The following is a 21,701-nucleotide window of genomic DNA, read 5'->3' on the forward strand; positions in this document are numbered from 1 at the left end:
CTACAAGAATAGCAAAGGAAGCACCAGCTACTTTCTCCTTGTCCCCATTTTACAGCTGGACAAACTAAGGCCCAGAGCAGGTTAAGTGACTCACCCAAGGTCACACAGCCAGTGAGTGGCAAGGCAGGGCTTGCGGATTCGGATGATGAGGCCTCATTCAACAGGCCACGCTGCCTCCCCCAGCACCACGACAGAAGCAAGAAGCCCCCAAATCACCCTGAAGCTGCAAAGCCCATCTCGTGCCCACCCCCCCCTTTCCATATAAGAGGGCTGCTCTATGATCACACTCAGCCACCCGGCTCCTGTGCCACTCACCTGCCAGCTATTCCCAAATGCAGCCTCTGTGGGCAGGAGCAACCCCTCAGGGCCCTGCAGATCATCCTGGGCAAAGCCATTGAAGTTCCCACACAGCCCACACATCTGGCCCCGGTAGGAGCTGGGCACGCTCACCTCCACCTGAGACTGCCCATCCCACAGCACCTGGGCAGAGAGGTTGGAATCGGGGAAGGGGGAAAGGTAGGGACCCCCAGAAGCCCAGGGTCCACCCTGGCCCCATGCACTGTCAGCACACTCCATGCTGTGGGGTAGGAGAATGGGCGGGCAGAGGCTCCCCGTGGAAAGGAGGCTGCCCTGGCCAAAGCCAAGTTGGCACGTGCTCTGTGAGTCCTGGGCACACACAGAAGACATGAAGAGCTGCCCACAGCTCCGGCAGGAGGGCACCTTCTCCCATCGGCACCCCTGAACTGGGCCCCCTGGTGAAATGCTTCAGAGATTCACTTTCTCATGGGCATTAGGGCCTTAGAGAGGATGAAGCACAATTAGAGTCCAGATCAGAAGTATCGACGAGACTTGTTTTAGGCATTTACAAATTGTACTTCTTGCCGAAGGCAGGGAGAAATTTACTCTTCGACATGGGATTTGGAAGGAATTTCAGAAACCACGTAGACCTTAGTTGGCATCCCCTGAATTGTTTCCCCTTTTTACCAATAAGAAAACAGGCCCAGAGAGGGTTGGTACTGGCCTAAGAGTCCCACTGCGTTGGTGACTGAATCAAGATTAGAAACCAGGCTCAGACCTCCCTTCCCTGCACCCAAGGTCTCCGACCATGATTCCTTTCCTCCCCCTCAGAATCCAGCAGAACTTTCTGACCTCACTGGCCTGATTTGGCACGGGACCCAGCTGGTATTCCCACTCCCTCTACAGACAGAGGCCTGAACAGGTCCAAGGCTCCCACACCCCCACTGGCCCTTGCGCCGCACCTGGAGCCCGGGCTGGGCATGCAGGATCACGGTGCGTCTCCGTAACTCCACGTACAGCAGCGGCTCCTGCAGAAAGGGCAAGGCCACAGGGCGCCCGTCCACCTGGAGGAGGGAGGCAGGAGGAGGGCCGACGTCGGGACAGCGGAAAGCACGGGACCGACCATCCCTGGGTCCTCAGCTTTGCTCACCGTGACCTCTTTGCCCTGCAGCAGCCGCACCGCCACGTCCCCGAGCAGCACCGCCACTTCCTGGGTCCAGGCCACACCCCTCCGGCCCCGGTTATCGTTGGTCACGTGCACGCTGTGGCGTGAGAGGCCCAGGTGCAGTAGTCAGCAGGGACAGGTGTGGGGAGTTAGGGAGAAGGCAGAGGGGGCTGCGCACCTGAAGTCCCCTCCGCGGCAGTCCTTGGCCAGCACATAGCTGCAGCTGCCCTGGAAGTGCAGCAGGCGGCCGTCGAATGTTCGGTAATGAGGGTCTCCGAAGGCCATGCAGGAGGCGGGTCGGGGCAGGCAGCGGGGGCAGCAGCTGCCGGGACTCAGGGCGGGGGCCTCGTCCTGGTCTCAGCCCCGGATCCCGTCAGATACTTCGCCCTCCCTGCGGTGCCCCTCGCAGAGCCTCCCCTGGGACCGAGGATCTCCCGGGAATCTCCCCGGCTCACCGCAAGCGGGCTCAGGGCACCGCCTTGTGGCCGCGCCTGGAACTGCACGGCCGCAGGGTCTCTCTCTCTCTCTCTCTCTCTCTCTCTCTCTCTCTCTCTCTCTCGGAACTGCACGGCCGCAGGGTCTCTCTCTCTCTCTCTCTCTCTCTCTCTCTCTCTCTCTCTCTCTCTCTCTCTCTCTCTCTCTCTCTCTCTCCCCCCGCCCCCCTCCCAACCGCGCCGCGGCCGCTACCCAAGCGCTGCCTCCTTCCTCCCGCCGGGTCTTACCAGGAAGGCGTTGCCACATGCCCACTCACCCCACCGCCCTAGACGCGGCACTCACGGGGCCACAGGAGAGCGGCGGGCAGCGCTGGCTCTGGCAGCGCACGGTGCCGGCCACGCAGGAGCAAGTGGTGCAAACGTCCACGGCCCAGCGCTCCCCGGAGGCCACCGCCCGGCCCTCGTGCGCGCACGACTGGGCGGGGGCTGAGGGGACAGGAGCGGGGTAGAGTCAACTGCCCGTCCCTCACACTGGGTCTCGCTCGTCCCCAACTCCCATCGTTCTGGCTGGCACCTTGGCATCGCTCACAGCAGCTGCCAGCCTCTCGCACCTTCGCCCAGCCCTGGGGGCAGGAGAGGGCGGGGCACTCCTCCAGGTGGCACTCCACGCGGCCCCGCTGAGGACAGATGTCATTGCTCTAGGGACTTCCTGCAGGGCCTGGGGTGCCTGGCCTCACACTTCTGGGAGCCTCTGGGTCACCGTCTGAGGCAGCAGCCCCTTCTCTCTGCCCCTGCCCTACAAGAACACCCATTTCATGTTCCAGTGGGGGGTGAAATCCAGCCCTTAGTTCCTTGCCCCGGCACAGGGATGCCACTGCCCGCTCTCACCCAGAGGGGGCGCCTTTTACTAATTACCTCAAAGACCCCTTATTCACTGGTCCAGTGTCCTGAGACTCCTCCCTTTATCCATCTGTAAGGTCCTCCGCCCCACCCTCTACCTGCCCACCACCCCCAGCTCACATGGCAGGCGCAAGTAATGCAAGCGTTGCTAGGGTCCCGCCAGCTCTCTCCATCCGCCGCTCTCCGGCCCTCGGCCTCCACCACGCATTCTGAGGAGGAAGAAGTGAGGAGGGGGGAGCATGGTCCTCCCAACTGCATCCTCCTCCCTGGAGTGCACCCTGAAGGCCCGCGCCATTCCGCTAGCACCCTGATGGTGCTGATTTCTGCAACCGGTATCCAGACGACCTACCAGATGGCAGGCCCCGCGACCAGTGCGAGGGAAGTGGAAAGGGTCCTGGAAGCCCAAAGAGTCACAGGCTGGAACCTTCCCATGGGCCAGCTGCCAGCTCAGTGCAATGCCTGTCCAATGGGCCTGGGGCCTCCGAGCCCAGTGACAAGCCCCAGGCCAGGCCTTGAGTATCCAGACTTCATCCTCTGCTTTCCTCTACCTTCTGCACCCCACTGAATGACCCTTCATTTCGACAAGAGAATGAAGCCCACATTTGAAGTACAGACCTCAGGTTGCCCCCTTAGCCTTTGGATGCCACCCTTCCCGTCTCCCCCCTGGGCTCGTGTTCACAGGATGCAGGTCAAGGCCGGCACTTACCTCGGCACTCGGGGCAGCAGCTCCCAGGGGGGGTGTGGCGCTCCGATGGGGGACAGCTGAGCTCAGGACAGGCCTGGTGAATGCAGAGCCATGTCAGGTCCTGTGGAAGGGCATGTGAACGCCATCAGTAGAGAAGAACAGGGAGGGAGCAGGGTGGAGGCCAGATATGATATTCAAGGTGTGCGGACGCGTGTCAGAGTGGGCGGGGAGCCTGGAGCGGCAAGAGAGGAGTTGTTGCCACAGTGCACAGAGGAGGAAGAAGAGAGAGCTCTGGGAATCCCCAGGGCGGGGGGCTCACCTGGCACTGGCAGGTGTAGCAAGGGTCCGGCGGGGCCACCTCAGACCCCAGCAGGCCCTCTGTGCAGTTGCTCAGCGCCTCTGTGAAGACAAGAGTTCAGCGTCGGGGACGGAGAGGGGAAGCAGGGGGCAAAAGCCCACTTACCCGCTGTGTCCCAGGACTTCTTGGGCCTGGGACATACCCATATCCCCAGCACCTTGATTCCAAGAGGATGAGTCCTCCTTCCTCTTGGGTCCGCAAAGAAAAGTTGGGGCTTTTGAAAAAGAACTTTGCAGACTACTAGGGTGGAGGGCCTGGGAGTGGACAAGGTGTGGCTTCCTTAGCTTAAGGTCACTAAGGACCCTCAGACTGCCGGCCTCGCCTGCTCCCTCTCCTATTTCCTTTGATATTACCTGGCTAAAACAGCACAAGGAAGCACAGAGAGCCCGGTAGGTACTCCAGGTTCTAATCCTGGCTCCGGCATTCAGTGCCTGGGCCATTTTGGGCAGACTAATCAATCTCTCTGAACCTCAGTTTTTTCATCTGTAAAAGGGAATAATAATAACACCGCTCACTGGGTAAATGAGAAATGAGATAGTGTTTATTAAAAACACCAAGTACAGGGTACGGCATACAGTAGGTGCTTACTAAATGTTAGTCCTTTTCTCTTTCCCTGAGGCACATGCTAACAAGTGTTGGTAAGAATACCTCCCCACCTCTGTAGCCCCTCTGGCCTCACATTACGGCCCTCAAGCCCGCAGCCTGCAAAACCCCATCCCACAGCGCCACCTGCTGGGCAAGATGCTCCACACACTGCGCCTGGCTTCAGAGTCCAGGGATCCCTCCCTGCCAGCTTCCCCAGTCCCCCTCTGGGGGTGGGGGAGAGGTGCAGGCCGCACCAGCCAGGGCTTCCTGAATAGTCCATTGGACTCAGAATAGGGTGAGAGCCAGGACTATAGAGGAGAGCGACTGACTTCCAGTGTCACTCTGGGGATGGCAGTCCTACCCTCTTGCCTACCCCCACATCCAGGGACTCACGGGCACAGGTGGGGCAGCAGTGCTGTGGCCCAGGGGGCAGGAGCTGGCTGGCGGGACAGCCCACCAGGCTGGGACACTGCCGCCGATGACACTGAAGGCTCGGGGGCCCCTCAGGTTGCAGCTACAAAAATGAGTGAGCAAAGGGGGTGGGTCCCGGGCCCTGAAAGCCGAGAGCCACCCTCTTTCCCTGGACCCCAAGCCCTTTCATCTGCCTGCTGCACCTCCTGCTGGGTGTACCCTGGGCAGGTTAAACTCCAGTCTGCAGAGACTCAACGTCTCCCCAGATCGCTCCTCACCCCATGCCCTAGTCCCAGGAGATGACGTCCCCTTCTCTTTCCAGTTACCCGGGCCTGAACCTTCTTATGAGTGTTGAGCCCCTGCGCTCTCATGCCATTTCCTCCCCTCCCCTGCCAAATCCCTGGGCACAGGGCGTCATTCATCGGCTCACCATTACTTTCAAATGTTATTCCCTCACAGGCCCCGCAACCACTTCCCAGGGGTCCCCCTACCTCCCATACGCACCCACCCTAAACTCCAGCCAGGAGGGCTGCCCACTGCCCCCACCCCGCTCAGCGCCTGTCCTGCCCCACGCTTCCTGGCCCCAGGGGGCACATTCCTATCTCTGACCCGCATACTGCTTGCTCCCCATGGTTGCCCCCTTTGTGGTGCCCAGCCCCTCGGCGTTGCCCTCACCCACCTCACAGATGCACACTTCACACGGGTCTGCCCCAGGCTGGAAGCTTTCCCCTGGCTCGTACTTGCGACCTTCATGTTCACAGTCTGGGGCAGAACAGGACCAGGGAGCCTTCAGGCTGGCAAGAATGCTAGGGGATGCCCCCGGCTCCAGATTTTGGGGTGTGTGCAAGAGTGGGGGTCACTTCTCCTGGAGCAGCCTGTCTCTGCGGCCCAGCCCGGAGAGAAGTGCTGCCTCCCCGCCCTCCCTCACCCGGCCCCAGGCTCCCAGTACCAGAGCATCGAGGGCAGCAGTCACTGGGCCCTCGGTGGGGCTGGGCACAGGAGCTGACACACTGGACGCGGGCACAGGTGACGACGCCCTCGTGACACACGCAGGAGGAGCAGGGGCTTTGGGGGTGCACCCAGCTACTGCCTTCCGGGTGCTCCTCCCCGTGAGCCAGGCAGCCTGTGTCCCAGGTGGGCAGGGACGAGCTCTGAGTCTTGGTTCTGCACGCGTGCCCCTGTCCCCCCACCCTGGGTGGCCAGCAGGGCATGCGGGTGCCAGGAGGGGGATCTATAGGGATATGGTGGAAAGATGGCCTGGGGCAGTGCTCCTGCCTGTGGCAGACGGGAAAGACCCTGGGCTAGGGTCGGAACACCCGGTTCTTATCCCCTTCCGTGCCTGCTTGCTTGCTAGACGTTGTGCCAGGCAGCAGCCACTGTTGGTGGTAGCCCAGCACCTGGCATGCAGCAGGCACGTAATAAATGCATGTGACATGAATGAAAGGCTCCATCACTAACCATGTGCCCCAGGTAACAATCTCTCCGAGCCTCAGTCTCCTCACCTGGTAAACGGGGATTTCATCTGTCCTGCCTACCTCAAGGGCGCGTGAGACGCTGTGACAGTTCTGTGGAAGCTACGCCCTGCTGAGCAGCGTATGAGGGTGAGGGCCAGGAGGCAGCCTAAAACAGGCTCATATTCTAGAACCAGATGGCTTAGATGCGCATCCTGACTGCCACCTACCAGCTGCGTGCCCATAGGCAAGCGATGTTATCTCTTTGTGCCTCAGTTTTCTCATCTGCAAAATGGGAGTGGTAATAGTACCTATTTGACCGTGTGCGGATTAAGTGAGCTATGTGTCAAGTGCTGAGCTCAGAATGTGGCACACGGTACGATTATGATGATGACTAGTGTGGTCAGGAAGGTGTCAGTCTTGAGGGGGTGTGGTCTGGGCAGGCCAGGGGCACGGAGGGGTAGGAGGAACCAAAGGCCTGCAGGGATGAGAGCTTCAGGGCCAAGGTGTGGGAGGGCCAGGTGGGTGGCCAGGGAGGGGGGAAGGCCGGAGGAGAGCTAAGGAGAGGGAGGGGGGGCCGGTACGGGGCATCGGGCCCGGGGGCAGAGGCCAGGGGGCAGCCACGTGGGGCTGGGCATACCTCTGCAGCGAGGGCAGCAGCCCCCCTGCTCCGTGACCTGGAGTGGGCAGGACAGAGGGGGGCACTGCAGCCTCACACAGCTGACCTGGCCGGCCTGCAGGAGATGCAGGTTCAGGGACTTGCCCTCTAGGCCAGGCGCCCCAGAGGCATGGGGACCTAGCCCCGACGCCAACGCCCTCCTCCCCCCCCCCCCCCCCCCCCGCCACCATACCTGACAACGACACCACTCGCAGCTGCCTGGGGGCCCCTCAAACTCTGCCCCATCCTGGTGCTCCTGGCCCTGGGTGAGGCAGCCTGTGGGAAAGACGTTTCTTGAGTGGGGGGCTGTGCCACCTCGCCCTGTCCGACCTCGCTCAGGCCTGACAGAAAGAGGGGGGAGGGGTGGGGACGAGCATGGGGGGCTGGGGCACGCGGAAGGCAGCTCACTGTGGCAAACAGGGCAGAAGCAGGGTCCTGGAGAGGGGTGGGGGCAGAGAGCTGGAGGACATGGCTTCTTCTGGCAGCGCACGGAACCTTCCTGGGGGGAGAGAGGTCAATTGCTACTTCCCGACTCCGTGGCATCACAACCTGAAACCAGGCTACACACTGCCCCCTGGCAGGATGCCCCCACTGAGCCTGCCGGGCTCAAACCTCCCTCCCTCGGCCCAGGAGACCAGAATCCAATCCTCTTCCGCTAGATGGTCCCCCGTGAGACCTGGGTGAGGAGACGAGCTCTTCCGGGCCAGAGAGGAGGATCGAGGGATGAAAGGTCACCACGTTCCCCAAAGGCCACCTCACCTGGCAGGTGCAGAGGGAGCAGCTGGGGTCGAGTGGGTCAGGAAGGGTCTCTCCATGGGCTGCGGTGACCCCATGATAGAGGCATCCTGGCAGAGCAGGAAATGCATTGAAAGAGCAGCCATCAGGGCAGCCCCCCATGGCCACACACGCAGCTGGTCCTGACGACCCCTACCAACGCTTAGGGAGTCAGAGAGGGAGAGATAAGTGTGGCCCACGGTGGCCGGGAAGGTGAGGCTTTGGCCAGGCTGTGAGCGGCGAGACCTGAGTGCACGAAGGGAGTCGGGTCTGGAGGTGGGGTCAAAGGCCGCTGGGAAGTTTCTGTCTGTGGGGCCCACGTGACGAGCGGGCACACACACCCGGAATTGAAGGCAAGAGATGGGCTGGGCTCAGGAGCATGGGCAAAGGCAAGCCAGGCGGGAGGGACGCTCCCCCTTGTGACTGGTCACTCAGGGGGCATGGGAGCCATCGAATGGGTTTGAATCTGGCGATGTGACATCTCAGGAAGGCGACGAGACAATTTGAGAGCAGGGAGTTCTGGAAGTGTAAGGCAGTTTGAGGAGACAGCAGGGACAGCCAGGAGGGTGTGGATCCTCAGGGGTCTGAGGAGAGCACAGGGCGTGGGTTTGCTGTGTGGTGATGGTGGTAAGACCAGTTGGGCCTCTGGGGGCTCCAGGAGGGGCAGGAAGGGCAGGTGCTGTCCTACCCTGGCAGGTTGGGCAGCAGTGTCCAGCCGGGGTGAGCGGGTGGCTGCAGCCCAGAGGCTCACAGGGCTGGCGGCCACAGGTCACAAAGCCTCCAAGGCAGGTACACAGATTGCAGGGCTCTCGGGGATCCGGGAACTCCTGGCCGCTCAGGTAGGACTCCCCTAGATACTCGCAACCTTCAAGAGAGGACAGGGAGGGGCAGGGCAGGGGGCAGAAATGGTGAGAGGTGAGCAGTCATCCAGTTCTGACCTTGGGCCCCAGTTGAGGCCTCAAAGACCCAGCAACCGGGGGCAAGGAGAAGGCTCAATCCTGGCAGGAGATGGGGGGGCAAAGGAGTCTGAGATGGGGCACCAGCCAAAGGGCACACTTTCCCCTTTCAGCCTGTAATCTCTCTGGAAAGACCCACAAGGAATCTGTCCCTAGAGTTAGATGCTCAGCAGGCCACACCCAGCCAGAAGGTACCAATTTCTCCAACCTGGGGACAGCTGGAGATAGCCCGAGATGGCTTCGGAGACACTGATCAAGGTATCGTCTTGACTAATCAGGGGCCGGACGGGATCCCAGGGTTGTAGCAAGCAGCTCTCTGACACTTGCTGAGAGGGCGCTTTGGGTGATAATGAGGTGTCAGTAGTAACCACAAATCCCTGGTGGGGGATATTGATAAGGAGGGAAGCTGTGCATGTGTTGGGGGCACGGGGCACTTGGGAAATCTCTGTACCTTCCTCTCACTTTTGCTGTGAACCTAAAACTGCCGTAAAGAAACAAAGTCTTTTTTTTTTTTTAATTTTTTTTTCAACGTTTTTATTTTTATTTTTGGGACAGAGAGAGACAGAGCATGAACGGGGGAGGGGCAGAGAGAGAGGGAGACACAGAATCGGAAACAGGCTCCAGGCTCCGAGCCATCAGCCCAGAGCCCGATGCGGGGCTCGAACTCCCGGACTGCGAGATCGTGACCTGGCTGAAGTCGGACGCTTAACCGACTGCGCCACCCAGGCGCCCCAAGAAACAAAGTCTTAACAGAAAAAAAGAGAGAGAGAGAGAGAGAGAGAGAGAGAGGCAAGTCTCCGTCTCAAAGCCTTGGCAGGCAAAAGTTTCTGACTCAAATTTAATGTTCTATTTTTAACTGTATTAATAATTATGGTAATCTTCATTCCTGGAAAATCTAACTCATTTACAGTATGATATAAAGACTCCTTTCTAAATAGGTTTAAAAACAAAAGGATGGGGCGCCCGGGTGGCTCAATCAGTTGAGTGTCCCACTTTGGCTCAGGCAGTGATCTCGCTGTTCACGAGTTCGAGCCCTGCGTCAGGCTCCGTGCTGACAGCTCGGAGCCTGGAGCCTGCTTGGGATTCTGCGTCTCCCTCTCTCTGTGTGCCCCTCCCCGGCACACACTCTGTCTCTCTCTCTCAAAAAAAACCTAAATAAACATTAAAAAAATTTTTTTAAAGAAAATAAAAGGTTAATTTGAAGAAAAATAGCTAACTAAATAAACTTACAGGTGCGAGAGGGTATGTAGCAAATGTTGCTAAGATAGTACAAGAGTGGCCGAAGCCTGGGGAACTGAGTGGGCCTTGTTCAACCCTCTCTTTTTTTTCAGGAGCTAAAATTAGAGTTACACTTAAAAATGGTTAAAGTAGGGGGGCCTGGGTGGCTCAGTCGGCTGGTGGCATCCAACTTCAGCTCAGGTCATGATCTCACAGTCCGTGGGTTCGAGCCCAAGGTCGACTCTGTGCTGACAGCTCAAAGCCTGGAGCCTGCTTCAGATTCTGTGTCTCCCTCGCTCTCTGCCCCTCCCCCGTTCGTGCTCTGTCTCTCAAGGGTGAATAAACGTTAAAAAAAATTTTTTTTAATGGTTAAAGCAGTAAATTTTATGTTATATGTGTTTTACAAAAATACACAGTTTAAAATGTATTTTTTCAATTAAGAAAAATTAGGCCCAGAGAGGTTATGTAACTTGCCCAGGGTCACAGAGCCAAATAGCATCAGCAGCAGGAGAAACCCCAGGTTTTAGTCCAGTGTTTTCTGTTACGGTGACAGATGTTGGGGACTCACTCTAGGGCAGTAAAGATGACGCTGACCCGGCCTTCCCAGCCCCTCATCCCCACGGTCCCCTGCCCCTCACCATCACAGGCAGGGCAGCAGTCACCCCTGGCGGGGAAGGGGCACTGAGCAGGTGCGCAGGCCCTGGGCTCGCAGCTGACGCTGCCCTCCCAGCAGAGGCAGACGTGGCACGAGGCAGTGGGCGAAGGGAAACGCTCCCCGCTGGCAAAGTCCTTCCCCTGGTACAGGCAGCCTAGGCGGGCAGGCGAGCAAGGCGGGAGCAGTGGCGGTCGTGGTGGCCGTCTGCCAGGACCACGGCCCCCCTGGCCCTGCCAACCGGGCGGTGTCCCCCCACATTCTTAGTGAGAACCCCGACGTGGGAGTGGTGGGCCCGGAGGAAGGGGGGGGTACTGGGGTCGCGCAGTGTTAGGGGCTGGAGGAAGGGGGACATGTCATAAGAGGGGACGAAGTAGGGTGAGGCTGGGGGCAGAGCTGGAGGGAGCAGGTGGGGATGGGGTGCTGCCTAGGCCGGGAGGGGGCGCCAGTTACCGTCGCAGGACGGGCAGCAGGGCCCTTGGCGCGGGTGGGAGCAGGGCGCAGGCGGGCAGGGCAGCCGCTGGCAGGACACAGAGCCATCGAGGCAGAGGCAGCGGCGGCAGGGGTCGTCGGGCTGGGAGAAATGCTCTAGGTGGCGGGCCGGGACCCCGCCCCCTGGCCGCGGGCAGCCGGAGGAGGTGGCTGCAGAGAGCGCGCGCGCGCGAGTCAGGGCTCCAAGGAGAGGCTGCGGAGGCTCGCCCCTCCCTCCCATGCGGATCTGCCCGAGGGGTGCGCATCCTACCGGGGCACTGCGGGCAGCACTCTCCGGGCAGCAGGACCGGCTCTGGACAGGGCAGCGGCGGGCAGCGGCGGGAGAGGCACTGCACGCTTCCGCTCTGCAACAGAGGGCCCACGCCAGGCCGGTTAGTGGTGGGAGGCTGAGGAGACCCCCACCCCTCTGACTGCCACCTTGGGGGCCCTCTCCTGGTCTCCCAAGTCCCACCCCTACTCCCCTAGCCTCCTCCTCTCACCCAGGTGGCAGACTCACCAGACAGCGACACTGACGGCAGGGATCAGACGGGTGGGGGAAGTCTGCTCCGTTAGGGTACTCTTTCCCGCCAAAGGCACAGCCTGGGGGAGGGGGCAGCTATAGGCCTGGGAGGGGCCCATTCCTCCCCAGGTAGGCTGCCCTTCCGACCCTAAAAGCCGGCAGATGGGGCCAAGCCATCCCAGGAGACCGCCCCCCCCCCTTCCCCATGGCATCCACCTCACCATTGCAGCCATTCTGGCAGCAGCTGCCAGGCAGCGGATGGGCACAAGGGGCCCTGGGGCAGGCCCGAGGCTGGCAATGGGCATGGCCTTCCTGACACCGGCACTCCTGGCAGGGGTCTCGGGGGTGGGAGAAGCTCTCGCCATCCACAAATACTTGTCCCTCCAGGATGCAGTCTGAGCATTGGGGCAGGGAGAGGGGCAGGAGTGGGGGCGAGGACTGACAGTTCTAGGCATGGGCTGACAGCCCATCTATCCTTGGAGTCCAGGGCCACTGAGGAAATGCCAGCAGGAAGCACCGCGGAGAGAGTGGAAGAAGGGTCTGTGTATGCAGGCATGGGTATCTCTCCGAGCACACGCTCGCATGCGGAGGCATATTTGAGCCCATTTACCTGATGCATGTGTGTATGCCTCTGAGGGTGGACAGCCAAGGAGCTCGTGCATGAACGTGCCTGTGTTTGTGATACACGCTCTGGTACAGACTCTCCAGGAGGGCGGGGCAGGGACCAGGTTACACTGCATCCCAGCACCCAGTCTCCCGCGCATCAGACCCAAACGGTTGTGGCATGGAGCTGCTTTATATAGACACAGGGATATATCTGACCGGTAAGGGTACTGGAGGAGGAAATACAGAACAGGAGGGAAGGGACATACAGGAACATGAAGGGATAAACATCTCTCTACTCTCCCTCCTACCCATACCCTGTGAGTTCCAGAAAGTCCAAGCTGTGTCTGAAAACAACTCAGAAGGCTGTTGCTTGCTAGGGTATGTGTTGAGCCCGTGGGGCCATGGGAGAGCTGGCTCCGGGGCCCCCAAGCCAGACAGGTGTAATAAGCACATACCTGGGCACCTGGGGCAGCACTGGTCGGGTCCACTCTGGGGCCTGGCACAAGTTGTGGGAGGGCAGTCAACCAAGGAGCACCTCACAGTCCCAGCCTGGGGGCAGGGGAGAGGGCAATGGGGGTGGGCTCCAGGAGGGGCTCAGCAGGGCAGTAGCAAGCCTGGGGTGGTACCTCGCAGCGGCAGGCGTGGCAAGGGCTATCCGCGTCCGTGAAGTTCCGCCCATTGGCATACACTTGGCCGTGGTAGGTGCAGCTCTCACAGCTGGGGCAGCAGGCACCTGGGGGAGGCAGACTGATCAGAGCCCAGCTGATCCGGGTGGGCTGGACAAAGCAGGGGGGAAAGGCCGGATCAGGGTGGGGCACTCACCGGGGAGCTGGGTAGGGTGCTGGCAGGGGGGTGGGGAGCAGAGCACAGCCCCACACATGGGCACGCCATCATGACAGGAGCAGGCCGTGCAGGGCTGACCATCAGGCTCCCACTGGACCCCCTCAGCAAACTCCTCTCCATCCAGCACGCAGGCTGCCGCAAGGGGGGCTGTCACCATGGCAACCGAGACACCTGCTGCCACCCCTGACCTTCCCAGACCACAGGGCCCTGGCTCTGCCAGGCCTACGGTGGCCTCTAACCCCACGCTGGGAGTGGCTGGTGGACCGGACAGGGCCCCCCTTATTGTGAAGGAACCCCTCCGTCTTCAGCGCCTGCGAGCAGCACTCCTTTGAAGCTGTTCCTCTTTCTCTCCCTCCCCACACATACCTGGGCAGAGCTGGGGGCCAGAGTCAGGCAGGGTGCAGGGGGCAACCGGGCACGCCTGCTCCTCACAGGACACCTCGCCAGCCTAGGAGGGATGCCGGGTGAGAGGTCCTCAAGGGGTGAGACAGATCTGGGGTGTGAGAGGGCGCGACTGGCTACCTGACAGGAGCAGCGGATGCAGCGCCCCCTCTCTTGGAGTCGGAAGGTCTCCTCACTCTGGTACTGGTGTCCCTGGTACTCACAGCCTGGTCAGGAGGACAGGGGGACCGGGGGCAGGGCTGGAGGCTGATGGGGAAGCCTCACGTCACCTCAAAGCATCCACCCCCCCCAACCCTGATGAGCCAGCCTCCCCTACCTCCAGGATCAAGGGCCCCGCCATGGTGCCCAGTGTGCCATGAGAAGGTGAGAACGTGACCCTCACCCATGGTGACGGGAGCCTAGGCCGATCAAGGACTTGTCCTGTACTTTTAGTTCAAGGGAGCTTCCTGTAGGTCTAAACGCCCGACCCCGCCCCCCTCCCGAGCCTCTCTTGGGCCAGTGCTTGCCCCTCTCCCCGTGACTCGAGTCCCCAGCTCACCATCACAGACTGGGCAGCACTGGCCAGGGATCCTGCCTGGGTGTCTGCAGGGCACAGGCGGGCAGGGCAGAGGCTCACACTGGACACTCCCGTTCTGCCAACAGGGCCTGATCAGCATTCACGAGGCAGGCCCAGAAGCCAGGCCCTCCCTGCCAGGCCAGCCACACTCACGGCACAGTGGCAGCGCGAGCAGGGGTCCCCAGAGCCCACGGGCTCTCCGCTGCGGTACTCCCGCCCATTTAGGAAACAGCCTGTTGGGGAATAGGGTGCCTTAAAGTCCTGGCCTTCATGGGAGACTGAGCTGGGCCACAGGTGAGCTTTCTGGACCCCCACTCCAGACTCCACCCACTGACTCACCATCGCACAGCGGGCAGCAGGTGCCTGGACGAGGCCGGGCAGGGTACGGGCACAGGCTGGAGCATTCTCGCTGGTGGCACTGAATGTGGCCCTCCTGGGAGGGGGCACAGCGGGCAGGGGAAGGGGCCATTAGAGCTCCGTCAAGTGGCAGAAATGGCAGTCGAGTTCCCATGATGCGCTTACTAGATGTTGTTATGAGTTGAGCTGTGCCCCCCTCCAAATTCATATGTTGAAGTCCGAACCCCTCGCACCCCAGAGCATGACGTATTTGGAAATAGGGTCACTGCATATATAATTAGTTAAGCTGAGGTCATACTGGAGTGGGGTGGCCCCTCCAAAAACTGCGTCCTTAAAAAAGGGGAAATTTGAACACAGACACACACAGGGAGAGCAACATGTGAAGATCAAGGCAGAAGCCAAGCGATACCAAGGATTGCCAGCAAACCACCAAAAGCCAGGAGAGAGGCCTGGAACAGATTCCCTCTTACAGCCCTCGGAAGGACACCTTGACCTTGGACTTCTGACCTCCTGACCCACGAGATGATACATTTCTGTTGTTTAAGCCAAACCCCTTTGCGGTACTTTGTTATGGTGCCCAGCACGTTACTGAAGCTCTCTGTGACTCAGTTTACCCATCGGCAAAGACAGTAATAGTCCTGTCCTCACAGCCTTGTTACGGGAATGAAATGAGATATAGTGTCCGGTGTGACAGCCACCTCTGGAAGCTGGCGAGTAAACAGTAGCTGCTGCTACTCGCCACGGCTGTTCCCAGACAGACCCCCGCCCTTTGAGTTCCCACCTACATCAGGGCTCACTATGTCCAGTCCCGTAAGTGGGCAGCCAGTGACTCTTCTCACAGGTGTCGGGAGGGTGGTCCACGTGAACAGGGAAGGGAGGCACGTGGTTGCAAAGGGGATGGATGCCCCATGGCCTTCGCAGTGGAGTCTTCAGACCTCGGTAGGCTGTCAGGAAGCTGTATGGCTCTGGCTTGAAACACAACCCTTCTCAGGATGCTCCCTGCCTGGACATGACGTTTCCACGTCCCCACCTTCTTCCCCCAGGCTTCGCCCTGACTGTTCCCTACACCTGGTGTCTTAGTCCACTTGGGTTGCTGTAATGAAATCCCATAGGCTGGGGGGCTTATAGACAACAGAAATTTACTTCTCCCAGTTCTGGAAGTTGGGAAGTCCAAGATCAAGGTGCCGGGAGATTCAGTGTCTGAAAAGGACCGGCTTCCAGGTTCCTAGACACCTGCTTTTTCACTGTTTTCACGTGGCTGAAGAGAGAAGCTAGCTCTTTGGGGTCCCTTCTACAAAGACACTAATCCCATTCATGAGGGCTCCACCCTCATGACCTAAGCACCTCCCAAAGGCCCTGCCTCTAAATACGATCACCTTGGGGTTAGGATTTCAACATATGAACTTGGGGGAGACACAAACATTCAGTTCATAGCACCTGGAATGTCTTCCCCCACTTCTTCCTGCTTCAATGCTACTCACCCTTTAAGACCTAGGTAAACACCATCCCTTCCATGAAGATTTTCTAGATCTGTGTTGCCCAGTAGAAACATAACACAAGTCGTAAGTCATTTTAAATTCTCTAGTAGGGGTGCCTGGGTGGCTCAGTGGGTTAAGCGTCCAACTCTTGATTTTGGGTCAGGTCATGATCTCATGGTTGTGAGATCGAGCCCTGTGTCAGGCTCTGTGCTGGGTACGGAGCCTGCTTGGGATTCTCTCTCCCCCTCTCTCTGCTTCTCCCCTGCTTGCACACACGTGCTCTCTCTCACTCAAAAAAATAAAATAAATTAAATTAGTCAAATTTCAAAAAGGAACAGAGAAAACTAAATATTAATATATATTCCATTCAACTGACTATATCCAAAAGTTATTTCTTTTTTTAAAAACTTCAAAAAATGTTTATTTATTTAAAAAAACTTTAATGTTTATTCTTGAGAGAGAGAGAGGGAGAGACAGAGACAGAGCATGATTTGGGGAGGGGCAGGGAGAGAGAGAAACACAGAATCCGAAGCAGGCTCCAGCCTCTAAGCTGTCAGCACAGAGCCCGATGCGGGGCTCGAGCTCATGGACCACGAGATCATGACCAGACCCAAAGTCAGATGCTTAACCGACTGAGCCACCCAGGTGTCCCTATTTATTTTTGAAAGAGAGAGTACCAGCAGGGGAGGGACAGAGAGAAAGGGAGACAGAGAATCCAAAGTAGGCTCCACATTGTCAATGCAGAGCCCAACTCAGGGCTTGAACTCACGAACCTCCAACCATGGAATCATGACCTGAGCTGACGTCGGTTACTTAACCGATGGAGCCACTCAGGCGCCCCCCCAAAAGGGATTTCAACATAAAGTAGCAATGAGATGTTTTATATTCCTTTCTTTTGTCCTAAGTCTTTAAAATCCCACATTTTGCACTTCAGCCCATCTCCAACTGGACAGCTACTTTCAAGGGCTCAGTGGCCACATGCGGTGGTGGCCACAGATGGGACAGCGCAGTTCTAGATGTCTCCACGTAATCTGCATTTCTCTCTCCCCTGAGCTGTTGCTGCCTGTCATATCCTGACCTGCCTCACTTCCGGAGCTTGCAAGCTCTTTGAGTTCATTCGCAAACCCACGCTGCACATCTACGATGCTCAGAACTGGGCATAGAGGTGGGCACAGCCCCATCCTCACCCTCATAGCGCCCAGGATCAGGTCTTCTCCACCTCTGTCCCCTCCCAGTGCATAGGGGATGTGCTCAGTGAAATGGAGGGATGAATATGGTTGGCCTGGGGATGGGGAGGGGTGAGGGGTGTGGGAGCAGCGGAGGGACTCACCAGGCACCGGCAGATCCGGCAGGGGTCCCCAGGGGCAGTCCACTCTTGGCCATGATCCCAGCGAGAGCCACCTTCCGTGCAGCCTGGGGTTGAGGTAAAGATGGACACAGAGGGGGGCGCCTGGGTGGCGCAGTCGGTGAAGCGTCCGACTTCAGCCAGGTCACAATCTCGCGGTCCGTGAGTTCGAGCCCCGCGTCAGGCTCTGGGCTGATGGCTCAGAGCCTGGAGCCTGTTTCCGATTCTGTGTCTCCCTCTCTCTCTACCCCTCCCCCGTTCATGCTCTGTCTCTCTCTGTCCCAAAAATAAATAAACGTTGGAGAAAAAAAAAAAAAAAAAGATGGACACAGAGGAAGCCCGGTAGGAGCCGGCCTGGATAGCAGCTTCAGCCGGGCCCGACCCTCTTTCACATGCCCTGAGCCCAGACCAGACCAGGCCATGCCTCTGCCTAGACTCCTGAGGGCTTCCAGTGCAAGGCCTCCCGGGACCCAGTGTGGCCACGCCCACCTCCCCCCAGCTCTTGGCCCCTCCTCACCTCTCGATGTAAGCGTTGGCCATTCACGTACATTTGCACCTTCCCGCCTACCACACACCCACCTCACATGGCTGTCAGTCCCGAGCCTTTGTGCAAGCTCTCCTCTCTTCCTGGAATGCCCTCTGCCTTATTCCACCCTTCCCCTAGCTAACTGCTCTTTATCCTGAAGGTTCACTCAGGACGCGCCGCCTCCAGGACGCTTTCCTTCCTGTGTCCAGGCTGGATTAGGTCTCCTTCCTCTGAGTGTCCACAGTGCCCGGCACCTGCTTCTAATACTGCCTTTGCGACAGTACTGGTGTGTGACTCAGTGTCACCCTCTAGTGGTCTTCTTGGAGGGGGGGGCCCCTTGTGTCTTCCGTGCACATAGCAAATGAAAATGCTCAGCATTTATCAAGGTATAGAATGGCATTATCCACACCTCACAAATGGGGAATCGAGACCCAGAGTAACTCCCTCAGAGGTACCCGGCCACGAAATGGCAAGGGCGGGATTTGAGCCCAGGCACCTCAGCTCCAGAGCAGCGTTGGCCGGGCATCGCTTCCCCACTGACCAACCCCCCAGGTCAGGGCCAGCAGAATGGGCTCTGGAGCTGAAGAAATGCTGTGACGTCCCCACCTGGAGCTCTACCAGGGAAGGGTCCGGGCTCTCACCTTGGCAGGTCGGGCAGCAGTGGCCAGGCCTCAGGACTGGCTCAGGGCAGGGGCTGGGTGGACACTTGATGGGCGCACAGCGAACCAGGCTCCTCTGTAATACACCAGTCGCCGTAAAGCCACCCGGTCTGGCTCCCAGACAGGGCAGGGTGGACAAGCGTCAGACATCCTTGGAGGGGTGGGGCACAGGACCGCGATGGAGGGTGAGCCTCACCGGCAGGAGGTCTTGGGAGGTATATGAAAGACCAGCAGGTGTGACCCAAGGGGGAGCAGGGAGAGTATATGGAGGAGCAAGGCCTGAACGAGGCGGGTGGGGACTCACCAGGCAGGAGCATTGGAGACAAGGGTCGGCGCTGGACAGGAAGTTGGCCCCCTCTTCATAAGGCCGCCCCTCATACTCACAGCCTGGGGAGGGTTGTCAGGATGACAGGCCGGTCAGCAGAGAGCAGGGCGAGTGGACATCACCCAAGGGAAGGCATGACCCCAAGTAGGTACCGGACCCTCCAGGGCTGAGGGGATGGAGGGGCAGGGTGGGGCGAGAGGTCACCTGGCCGGCAGACAGGGCAGCACTCCCCAGGTGGGGTGTAGCTCTCCAGGCAGTTGAGCTCTGCACATGAGGGCCCCTGGCACCGCACGGTCCCTGCCTGCAGGGCAGACACTGAGCCCTCCCTCCCTCTCCACTGCCCGAGCTGAGTTACTCCGCAGGCCTGGTGGGCCTAGCAGGCTGCAGGCCTCGAGGCCTGGGTGGCAGCAGCAGCTCTGTCTGGCCCCCAGATTGGGCTCAGCATGCCGAGCATCAGGGATGTGCGTGGCGGCCGGGACTAGGCTCTGATTCCCTTACCTGGCAGGTGCAGATGACACAAGGCTCTGGTTGCCATGTTTCCCCATCCCTGTGGCCTCCAGGGCAGCCTGAAAAACCAGGGCCAGGCCCCCGAGTAAGAGACCCAGGGTACCGGAACCAAAGCACCCACAAGGGAACCACATCAAAGGGCACCGTTCAGGCGGCGCCTGGGGGGCTCAGTCGGTGAAGCGTCCGACTTCAGCTCAGGTCACCATCTCACGGTCCGTGAGTTCGAGCCCCGCGTCGGGCTCTGGGCTGATGGCTCAGAGCCTGGAGCCTGCTTCCGATTCTGTGTCTCCCTCTCTCTCTGCCCCTCCCCCGTTCATGCTCGGTCTCTGTCTCAGAAATAAATTAAAAAAAAAAAAAAAAAAAAAAAAAAAAGGGCGCCATTCAGGAGACAGATTTTTGTTATTTACTACAACTTTCCAGCAGATGGCAGTAAAGCGTCTGACTCAAGCATAATCAGATTTCCGCTATTTTACAATAGATGCAAGTGTTGAGGAAAGGGTGCTTTTTAAAAAATTTCACGGAAGATATCATATGAGCTAGCAGTGGCCTTGAGGCACCACGTGTCCTGAAATCTGTGTGCGTGTGCGTGTGTGTGTGTGTGTGTGAGAGAGAGAGAGAGAGAGAGAGAGAGAGAGAATGTGTGTGTCCCTTTTCTTTGGGATCCATCAACTCCCAAGACTCCACTCCTCATCTCTGGCCAAGACTCCCAGTCTACATTTCCAGACCTCGCTGGTCTCCTGAGCCTCTGACCCACCCTGTGCCCCTATCAGCTGATATTCTGCCACGTAAAGTACAGGATGCCGGGTCGAATTTGAATTCCACGTAGACGATCCATATTTTTTTTAGTATAAGTATGTCCCAAATATTGCATGAGACAGACTTACACCAAAAAAGTATGTGTTGTTTATGTGAAACTCAAATCTAACAAGGCATCCTGTATTTTTTGGGGTAAATCAGGCAACCCCATCTCCCTGACTCGGAGCTAGTAACATCCCCCAGCAGAGCCACTGCCTCCTGCATCCACTTCCTCCCAGTTCCCTTCATGTCACTGGCACCACTGCCTTCCTTGTTCCCCACTATTGCATGGGGTCTAACCCACCAGCTCCTGCCCATTGTTTTAGAAACACCTCGCCCTCTGCAGCCACTGCCGTCCCTGGCTCCATGCCTAGACAACCACTGTACTAGCCCGCTAACTAGTTCTGCATCCAGTCCATACCAGATGGTTCTGTCTGCATCCAGTCCATACCAGATGGTTAGTCCTAAAACACTCCTTTGAACAAGCTCTGCAGCCTTCAATGGCTCCCCATTGCCCACAGAAGAAAGTCCAAAATGCAAGGCTTATAGCAGTCTGTTACCACTGAGCCTCTGGCAGCTAACCACATACTGCCCTTCTTTACGTTCTCTTACTCTATTCATTGGATCTTAAATCTTGTGTTATGTTGGCTGTTTATTTTCTCAACTAGATTAGAAGCTCCCTGGGGGCAGGAAAAAGATCATACAGAGCTTTTGGATCGGTCCCAGGCCGGAGTGAGTATTTGCTGGCTGTGCTTCCGTTCTGAATTCCCTAACTACTGCCAGAGTGGGTGGGCAGGCACTCTCTGGGCATGTGGCAGGGGGCAGGGGGCAGGGGGCAGACGATGGCTCTGGGGGCCCCAGAATGAGTGCAGGAGGCGAGGCTGGCAGGAGGCTGACCTGGCTCACAGTGAGGACAGCATGTTCCTGGCTCCGGGCAGGGTCCTCTTGGGCATGGCTTCTGGGTACACTTTATGGTTCCTTCCTGTGGGGAAGCAGACTAGTGGCTGCCCAGCCATCAGAACCCCGAGGACCTGGCCTCCAGAACTGAAACCTCACCCCAGGCTGTGACACACCAGAGGAGCAAGAAGTTGAGGCAGCTCAGGGTACATGGGCTACCTTCGGTCTGAGGGCAGGAAAGAGACACCCTACCCCCACTCCCATCATCTCCTACTGCTCTTGGCCCCCAGAAAGCATCTCTTCCAGGTGCCAGCAAGTTCCCAGAGTGGAGAGATCCTAGGAAGGGAACTGAAAACTTCCTCAACGGAGGAGCAAGGAAGGAAAGGCTGGAAGAATGTGGATGTGGAGCCGAGTGAGGGGGAATAGGCAGGTAGATGACAGGGACGGGTGGATGGGCAGGGACAGTGAGGGTCCACAGGAGAGGGGGCATGTAGGAAGACAAGCAACTCCATCCTCTCTGCCCTCCATGCCACTGTTTGCCAGGCCCAAATCAGAGAGGTTTGGGGGCCCCCGCCATGTGCGTGTGGTGCGGGGGGGGGTTAAGCCCCAGAAAATATAGCCACTAGGAATCAGCCGGAGCCACTGGCGGCCAAAACTTTGGGGGAGGGGCAGGCAGACCCCATTACATGACATTGAGCACACCGGGTCGCAGTGGCCGGTAGCTTAAGTGAAGCAGGTGAGGGGGCCAAGTATGGGATATCCAGGTGGGTCGCGGGAACTCACCAAGCAGTGACAGGTGGTGCAAGCGTCCGGGGAGAAGGTCTCCCCGTTGCCATAGGTCTGACCATTGTGGCTGCAGCCTGGGGAGAA

General features: G+C 58.7%; 1 protein-coding gene across 6 annotated transcripts in view; it reads right to left on the reverse strand.

Moving 5' to 3' along the window:
• The window catches only part of LOC122488236 (kielin cysteine rich BMP regulator), a 31,066-nt gene that overhangs the window by 2,942 nt on the left and 6,423 nt on the right, over positions 1 to 21,701 (reverse strand). For 2 of the 6 annotated variants that reach the window (XM_043589476.1, XM_043589478.1), the window contains exons 4-40: positions 21,615 to 21,691; positions 20,832 to 20,916; positions 19,131 to 19,198; positions 18,837 to 18,933; positions 18,612 to 18,694; positions 18,290 to 18,383; positions 17,108 to 17,190; positions 14,282 to 14,375; positions 14,096 to 14,175; positions 13,925 to 14,018; positions 13,507 to 13,592; positions 13,351 to 13,432; positions 12,964 to 13,116; positions 12,768 to 12,874; positions 12,597 to 12,690; positions 11,757 to 11,930; positions 11,533 to 11,615; positions 11,287 to 11,380; positions 10,998 to 11,186; positions 10,531 to 10,701; positions 8,407 to 8,583; positions 7,704 to 7,789; positions 7,353 to 7,443; positions 7,138 to 7,220; positions 6,927 to 7,020; positions 5,785 to 5,958; positions 5,515 to 5,597; positions 4,818 to 4,938; positions 3,801 to 3,880; positions 3,503 to 3,602; positions 2,917 to 3,005; positions 2,471 to 2,573; positions 2,240 to 2,382; positions 1,641 to 1,813; positions 1,448 to 1,559; positions 1,260 to 1,361; positions 316 to 480 (exon numbers count right to left, since the gene is read on the reverse strand). In XM_043589476.1, the coding sequence (XP_043445411.1) occupies positions 316 to 480; positions 1,260 to 1,361; positions 1,448 to 1,559; positions 1,641 to 1,813; positions 2,240 to 2,382; positions 2,471 to 2,573; positions 2,917 to 3,005; positions 3,503 to 3,602; positions 3,801 to 3,880; positions 4,818 to 4,938; positions 5,515 to 5,597; positions 5,785 to 5,958; positions 6,927 to 7,020; positions 7,138 to 7,220; positions 7,353 to 7,443; positions 7,704 to 7,789; positions 8,407 to 8,583; positions 10,531 to 10,701; positions 10,998 to 11,186; positions 11,287 to 11,380; positions 11,533 to 11,615; positions 11,757 to 11,930; positions 12,597 to 12,690; positions 12,768 to 12,874; positions 12,964 to 13,116; positions 13,351 to 13,432; positions 13,507 to 13,592; positions 13,925 to 14,018; positions 14,096 to 14,175; positions 14,282 to 14,375; positions 17,108 to 17,190; positions 18,290 to 18,383; positions 18,612 to 18,694; positions 18,837 to 18,933; positions 19,131 to 19,198; positions 20,832 to 20,916; positions 21,615 to 21,691 (4,064 nt within the window). Of the gene's footprint in view, positions 1 to 315; positions 481 to 1,259; positions 1,560 to 1,640; positions 1,814 to 2,239; positions 2,383 to 2,470; positions 2,574 to 2,916; positions 3,006 to 3,502; positions 3,603 to 3,800; positions 3,881 to 4,817; positions 4,939 to 5,514; positions 5,598 to 5,784; positions 5,959 to 6,926; positions 7,021 to 7,137; positions 7,221 to 7,352; positions 7,444 to 7,703; positions 7,790 to 8,406; positions 8,584 to 10,530; positions 10,702 to 10,997; positions 11,187 to 11,286; positions 11,381 to 11,532; positions 11,616 to 11,756; positions 11,931 to 12,596; positions 12,691 to 12,767; positions 12,875 to 12,963; positions 13,117 to 13,350; positions 13,433 to 13,506; positions 13,593 to 13,924; positions 14,019 to 14,095; positions 14,176 to 14,281; positions 14,376 to 17,107; positions 17,191 to 18,289; positions 18,384 to 18,611; positions 18,695 to 18,836; positions 18,934 to 19,130; positions 19,199 to 20,831; positions 20,917 to 21,614; positions 21,692 to 21,701 lie in introns of those variants that run through there. The other 4 variants (XM_043589477.1, XM_043589479.1, XM_043589480.1 and 1 more) reach the window with 4 other exon arrangements.

This window comes from Prionailurus bengalensis, chromosome A2, assembly GCF_016509475.1.
Source record: "Prionailurus bengalensis isolate Pbe53 chromosome A2, Fcat_Pben_1.1_paternal_pri, whole genome shotgun sequence".
NCBI lineage: Eukaryota > Metazoa > Chordata > Mammalia > Carnivora > Felidae > Prionailurus > Prionailurus bengalensis.